This window comes from Glycine soja, chromosome 15 (assembly GCF_004193775.1).
Source record: "Glycine soja cultivar W05 chromosome 15, ASM419377v2, whole genome shotgun sequence".
In the NCBI taxonomy this organism is placed as follows: Eukaryota; Viridiplantae; Streptophyta; class Magnoliopsida; order Fabales; family Fabaceae; genus Glycine; species Glycine soja.
In genome coordinates this window covers 36933393-36940907 of record NC_041016.1, presented here as the reverse complement: position 1 = coordinate 36940907, position 7515 = coordinate 36933393, and the positions used below count along the sequence as shown (strand labels likewise).

Genomic DNA, 7515 nt, shown 5'->3' with positions numbered 1-7515 from the left:
GCTTAGCGCAAGGGCTGCGTTTAGCGAATGGACTTTTGAAAATTTTCAAAGTTAAATTTTCAGTCTATAGCTCAAGAAAGCTTTTGAAACCCCTTTTTTCAATGCAATGCATGCTGAAATATATTCCCACAATCAAAGTTAAATGTTCAAGTAATGAAAATGAAAATAAGGAAAAGAATAAAATAAGCTGGGTTGCCTCCTAGGAAGCGCTCTTTTAATGTCACTAGCTTGACGCAAAAGTGTTTGTCAGCCCAGATCAATCTTGGTTTTCTCCTTCAGAACCTTCTCTTCTAGACAAACATTCTGGTCCAGCAATGTCCTTTCTTCATCAAATAGCTCAAAGCTAATCATTTTTATCTTCAATACCCATTTCTAGCTTCTTTTTTCCCATGTTTACTACACAGCTTGCAGTAGCCATAAATGGACATCCCAAAAATTAAGGGAATATCTATATCTTCCTCTATGTCCATTACCATAAAGTCAGTAGGAAAGATAAGGTGTTTGACCCGAACCAAAACATCCTCTATTACTCCATAGGGTCTGGTGATGGAGCGATCTGCTAACTGTAAAGTCATCCTAGTCGGCATTATCTCCAACTCTCCAAGCCTCTGACACATGGAAAGCGACATCAAATTAATACTAGCTCCCAAATCAATAAGAGCCTTACCAACAGAAACTTCACATATAGAACAAGGTATAGTGCACTACCTGGATCCTTATGTTTTGGTGGAAGGATACGTTGAATTATGGCACTACAGTTCCCCTCCACAACTATGGTGTCACTATGGATGTACTTGTTCTTCCGAGTTAGCATATTTTTCAGAAATTTAGCATAGAGCGGCATCTGCTGTAGAGCTTCTCCAAAGGGCATGGTAATTTCTAGCTTCTTGAAAATATCCAGAAATCTAGCTGGATGTCTTTCTTTGTCCTTCCTAGAAGGTACCTAGGGATATGGTACTTCTATCCCTTCAACTAGAGATGCTTCTTTCTTTTTCTCTCTAGCACATTCACTCTTGCTCTTTTTCTTTTCTTCTTTTCTTTCTTTTTCTTTTTCATTTTTTTTAATTTTCTTTTTCTTTCTCTCTTTCTTTTTCTTTCGTTTCCTTCTTACTTATTTCTTTTTCACTCACTATTATTGGTATCTCCTTCTACTGATCATCTTTTGCTTCTACTTCTTCCTCAGTCTCACTCAAAGGTTCCACCACTGGGGCAATTTTTGGTTCAGTCATCAGTTGTTGTTTTTCTTCACCCATCCTCTTATTACCTTCATTCATGCTCACCATTTTGCTTCTAGTCATAACAACCTTGCACTCCTCCTTTGGATTCTTCTCTGTGTTGGCTCCAAAGCTGCTTGACGGTCGGTCTGCCAGTTGTTTTGCCAATTGTCCCACCTGGACTTCTAGATTCTTGATGGTTGACTCTGTGCTCTTTTGATTGGACATGGATACTTGCATGAACTGAGCAAGAGTCTCTTCCAGCTTCGTCGTTCTGTCATAGAGATTAGGCCCTTGTTGTTGTGGCCTATTAGATGGCCTACCCTGGTCTTTATTAAACTGATTACTAGGGTGAGTTCTCCACTGTCCCAGTTGCTGATTAAATTGTTGGCCATGTTGAAATCCAGAATACCCACCTGCATTAAAGTTTGGTCTTGGGTGGTTCCCCGTGTAGTTCACTTCATGTGCTGTATCTTCTGTGGGAATGCAGCAGCCAAAATCATGTGCTCCACCACATATAACACAACCTACAAAACATAAGAGGGTGAAGGTTGTCCAAAATGTAATTGGGTTAACAAGGAAAATGAAAACAAGCTTAATCTAACAGCATCCTCAGGCACACCAGCCAGTCTGACAGTGTTGCAAATCTCAATATAAGTGGCTAGATATGCATACAGGTCTTCATTGGGCAGACCATGAAACAAATTGTTCTGAATCAACTGAATTAATGAATGTGGATATGTTATATTTTGTGCTTGAACCTCTGGCCGTGCAATGCTAGTAAAGAACTGCGGCACACTTGAGCTAGAGTAATCTTCAAGGGTAACTCTTCTTGGTTCATCAACCATGATATTGGCTTCAAATAATACTATGTGAGATTCCCCTTGTTTTGGAAAACTAGAAGATGCCTCAAAAGATAGACGTTCTTCCTGAATTGCTGCTGCCTCAATGTCCTGCAAAAACTTTCTATTCCTTTCTGTGTTCCTTTTCCTGCCAAATTGCGTTAATTTCCAAGTCTATGGGAATCAAAACACTTGCAGAAGACATTATTTGCATGCAAAACAAGCAAAACAAAAGTTAACCAATTCCAACGAACAATGAATTGTGCAGTAACTAAATATTCACAAAATAAACAAAGAATCAAAGAATAGAAAAAAATAAATGCCTACAATTTGAACTAAACTTTTCTAAATAAAAAGAAGTTCCCCGGCAACGGCGCCAAAATAATTTTGTTCACATCCTGGTACTACTTATTTTTGTGGATGTGAAATCTAACCGGCAAGTGCACCGGGTCATCAAGTAAATAATTAAAATGGAATGAACCGAGTATCAAACTCAGGAAACTTGTTTTGCTTGGAAAAGTGTCATTCAAAATGCAAGTGTTTGTAAAAATAGTTAAGTGTCATGAATTGAAAACAAAGGTATTTTCTATTCTAATCAAAGAAACAGTAAATGTAAGCAATTGAGTATGTAAACAAATAAGTAAAAGTGTTGGGTCCTTATACCGAGATACTTGATGCAATTAGAGTTTTTCTCTATTTAAATTTATTTTTGTGTTCTATACTGAGGATAAAGATACCAAACACCGATGTCTCGTGAGTCTGGACTAATTTAAACTAAACTTCATTCGCAGATGTCTCTTGTTGAACTTAGCTTAGTTTAAACAACATTATAATCACAACATAATAAAAGCCAAAACCCTGCACTTTATTCCTAGCAATGCAGTTATCTAGCCCTACTCTATCAAGTTCTAAGGAAACAATACATTTTTCAATGCTAAAGTTCCTAACAGCACACACCAATGAGTGATCAAACCACAAGCATGCATACAATAAGCGTAGATAGAAACAATGAACACATGAAAATAACTTCAAATAGGCAATAATAATATTTACATCAAGTATTCAGCAGAGATTCCCAACAAAGGATTCTAGCCCTCCATTACAAGGGAGCAGCTTTCACAAATAGGAGAAAGGTTTTAGAGGAAATACCAGATTACAAAGCAATGGGGATTCCTCCTCCACCTCTAAAAACCTAGGACTTACTCTTTAACCTAGAATCTACCTAAAAGTTAGGGCCTTTGCTTCCTTGCTCAACTTTTCCTCTATTCTCTGCACACAATTCGCTGTCTATTCAGACCTCCCTCACATTCTTTGCAAGTCAGGCTTAAAAAAGGGCTTCCTGTCCGTGAAGGCGCGCTTAGCGCCATTCTTGCGCTAAGCACGAGTAAGTGAGATTTCGCTTAGCGCCAATCTCGCGCTTAGTGCAGAAGAGACAATCGTCTCGCTTAGCGAGCTGTATACGCGCTGAAAGTGTGCTGGCGTGGAAGAACTCTCTTCAGATTTATCCTTAGTCGCCAAGCCACTACTGTCTCGCTTAGCAGTTTGGTCTCGCTAAGCACATGGTTCAGGCTTAGTGAGACAACAACTTTTGCACCTTTATAAGTTTCTCCTTTTTACCTGAATTTGAGGTGAAATTTACATTAAATTCATATGGAAGGCTTCTACTGAGCACATATGAAAACTAAACTAGAAATATTTACAATTCTACCTAAAATAACCATAAATTGGGAGATTTTTATACATTTTGGAAAAAATTTCTATACAAAAGTTAGTCGTAAAAGATGACTAATAGTAGGCTTTTTGGCTCTTGGCTACACATGCAAACATGGCCTTGATCATTTCAATGCACAAAATTGCAATCAATTTACAAGAGATTTAGTCAAAGTCTATTGTGAGTGAAATAAGAGTGTCTCTCAATATATATTTGTATCATTATAAGGATCACTCACTCACCAGGCTAGGTCTACAAGTTGCTTTATTTGTTTTCAATTTTTCATGCCAAACTCATTACATGTCTCAATCAAGCAAAATCAATTATTTTCACTTTTAGAATTTGAGTTCAACCACACAAAGAATGATTTAAGCATAAAAGTTTGTTTTATTTTATAGTGGGTTTGCAAAAAAATGGTGATGCTTCTTAATAACTTGTGTTTACTTATCTTCCTAATAATAAACATATTCCTAAACTACCAAACATATACTAAACAACTAAAATAATAAAGAGAAATTAACAAAAAGTAAAAGAGAGAGGTAGAGAAGGCTTCACTTAGGGCTGAAGAGCCCTCAACATCTTCTCTTATCCATTGCAGCCTTGCCACCTCCTTAGACAGCAAGTACGTGATCCTCCAAATGAGCTGGCTGCCAATAAGGTTGCACATGATGAACAAAACTAAAAAATTCAAGTTAGTGCTATGCTACCGAGTGATAATTTTTTTTGCAAACTCCAAACTTAAAGCTAAAAACTATCCTAAATGGATGTAATGTAAAAAGTAAGAGTTAGAAAGATGGGTTGCCTCCCAGTAAGCGCTTCTTTAGCGTCACTAGCTTGATGTTTGGTGTCGCTCTAAGGATCTTTGAACTTGATGACTATGGTGTGTTGTGGGACTTCTCCACCAAGGTAGATCTTTAATCTTTGGCCATTAACCAACCAGCTACGGTCTTCTGATTAGTCTTCTATCTCTATATCTCCATAAGGCTTAAAGTCTTTGATTGTAAAGGACCACTCCATCTTGATTTTAATTTTCTAGGAAACAACTTTAATCTTGAGTTGTAAAGCAATACTTGTTGTTCCATCCTTAATTCTCTGTGTAGAGCTTTCTTTGTAGAGCTTGGATGATTCATATGCATTGAGGCACATCTCTTAAAGTCCATGTAGCTCTACTTTCATCTTTTCTCTGGATGCCACAGAGTCCAAGTTGAGGAACTTCAATGATCTTTTATTTCTAACTCCACTTGTAGGTGGCATGCTTTTCTGTACACCATTTGAAACAATGAGAGACCAATAGGTGTTTTGAAGGTTGTTATATATGCCCATAGGTAATCATCAAGCTTTGCAGTCCAATCCTTCCTTGAAGTAGCTACGGTCTTTTTTGGTATCCTATTGATCTCCCTATTTGAAACTTTAGTCGATCCATTTGTTTGTGGATGATAGGGTGATGCTACTTTTCCTCGAACATCATAGTGTTGGAGGACCTTTGAGAGTTGAGCATACACAAATGTGTACCTCCATCACTAATCAAGAGTCTAGGCACTCCAAACCTAGCAAATATGTTTCTCTTTAAGAACTTAATCACCATCTTTGCATGATTGGTTGGACTAGCAATTTCTTCCACCCACTTTGAGACATAGTCCACTGCTACCAAGATATATTCATTGTCATACGAGGATGGTAAGGGACCAACAAAATCAATTCCCCAACAATCAAAGACTTATGCCTCTTGCATGTTATGTGATGACATTTCATGTCGTCTAGATATGTCGTTGATTCTTTGACAGCTATCGCATGATCATGCATGGTTATGAGCATCTTTGAAGAATGTAGGCCAATAAAATCAAGCTCGAAGGATCTTTGTAGTTGTTCTCTCTTTGTTGAAGTGGCCTCTATATGGTGACTTCTCCCTTTGTTACACATCAATTAACAAATTGTTAGAACCAATACGAAAAATAATAGGCAATGCGAAAAAGAATAACATCATCCCAAACATACTTGGTGGCTTCTTGGAAGAACCTTTTTCTCTTGTGAAATTTCATACCTTCTGGTGGTTGTCCCGTGGCCTTAAAGTTTGCCATGTTATTGAACCAAGGGTAGTCCTCATCCTTGAAGCTTATTGCCATGAGTGCCTCATCAAGGAATTCTTTGATCTCCTTTTCTTTCTTGGTGACTTCTTCATTGACTAGTCTCGATAAAAGATCAACTACTAGGTTGTCACACCCATTTTTATCTTAAATCTCTAAACTAAACTCTTGTAGTAGCAGGACCCATCTAATTAATCTTGGCTTCGAATCCACTTTAGCGAGTAGATATTTTATAGCTAAATGGTTAGTTTGCACAATGATCTTTGATCCTACAAGATATGATAAAAAAATTTCAAGGGCATAAACACTGCTAGCATCTTCTTCTCCGTTGTTGTGTAGTTGGTTTGGGCTCCATTTAGCACTTTGTTGGCATAGTAGATAGCATGAAATCTTCCATTTCTATTTTTTCCTAATACTACTCTACCGCATAGTCACTAGCATCACACATTAATTCAAATTCTTTCCCCTAATTGGGAGCCACTATAACTGGTGCAATTATTAGCGTCTTTTTCAAGAGGTCGAAAGCTTGAAGAAATTCTTCATTGAAATGGAAAGGGTTCTCTTTGCCAAGTAAATTACTGGCAATCTTAAAGAAATCTGTATGAAACTTCTATAGAAACCAGCGTGCCCCAAAAAGTTTCTTACTCCTTTCACGTCTTGAGGTAGTGGGAGCTTTTCAATTACTTCTATCTTGGCTTGATCTATTTCAATACCTCTTATTGAAGTTTTATGCTCGAGCACTATACCTTTGGTTACCAGGAAGTGAAATTTTTGCCAATTTAGCACAAGGTTCTTTTCAATGCATCTTTATAGGACTCTTTCCAAGTTTTTGAGGCATAACGTGAACAAATCTCCAAATATAGAGAAATCATCCATAAATACTGTCATACCCTAATTTCGTCCGGGGACCTTTGCTTGATGACATGCGACCTTTCTTTGGTCCTTGTGAGGTGCTTGGCACCCATCATTAGGCAATTTGTGAAATTCCAGGACATGCCGGAAAACCAAAAAATATTGATGCACAATCCGTAAGTTTCCGTGACACACCGGAAATCAAATGGAAGCATCGTTGCATAATTAAGTGAGGTTCCGTAACATTCCGTAAGTCAAAAAGGGGATTGTTAGTGCCTAGCTTTACTAAGCTTTAAAAGATTGGCTAAGATTTTGTTAAAACATAAGCACTTAGACAATGAAGGAAAGCTGGAGTTGCTGCACATGATGTCCAACGTTATGTCAAGGAATCAGATCGGGCTGCACAATGCACAAGGCAAGATAAAATGTCAAATGAAGAATTGAAGCTGCAGGATTCACGATGTCGGATACAATGTCCAGGACATCCTGCCCGAAAATACTGGAGTTGCTGAAAGCATTGAAGTTGCAGGATCCACGATGTCAGATACAATGTCCAGGACATCCTGCCTGAAAATACTGGAATTGCTAAAAGCATTGAAGCTGCAGGATCCACGATGTCGGATACAATGTCCAGGACATCCTGCCCGAAAATACTGGAGTTGCTAAAAGCATTGAAGTTGCAGGATCCATGATGTCGGACACGATGTCCTGACATCCGGCCCGAAAATACTGGACACATAAATCTGTTATCTCTAACAGATTATTGTGCAGTTAGCAACAGATTAGAAGATCTATCTCTTGGAACGAATTAA

The 7515-nt window shown here is 38.0% G+C and overlaps 1 protein-coding gene across 1 annotated transcript; it reads right to left on the bottom strand.

The window, feature by feature from the left end:
* Positions 1–359: 359 nt before the first annotated feature.
* LOC114386112 lies at positions 360–871 on the bottom strand. Its single transcript, XM_028346115.1, has 2 exons — positions 692–871; positions 360–608 (listed from the first exon to the last, which is right to left on the bottom strand). Exons 1-2 carry the CDS (start codon positions 869–871, stop codon positions 360–362), a joined length of 429 nt encoding a protein of 142 aa, XP_028201916.1.
* Positions 872–7515: the final 6644 nt, after the last annotated feature.

Coding starts and splice junctions, on each gene's coding strand:
- LOC114386112 (XM_028346115.1), bottom strand. CDS start 871: ATGCCCTTTGGAGAAGCTCTACAGCAGATGCCGCTCTATGCTAAATTT. Junction 609..691: donor CAGGTAGTGCACTATACCTT/GTTCTATATGTG, acceptor TCCATGTGTCAG/AGGCTTGGAGAGTTGGAGAT.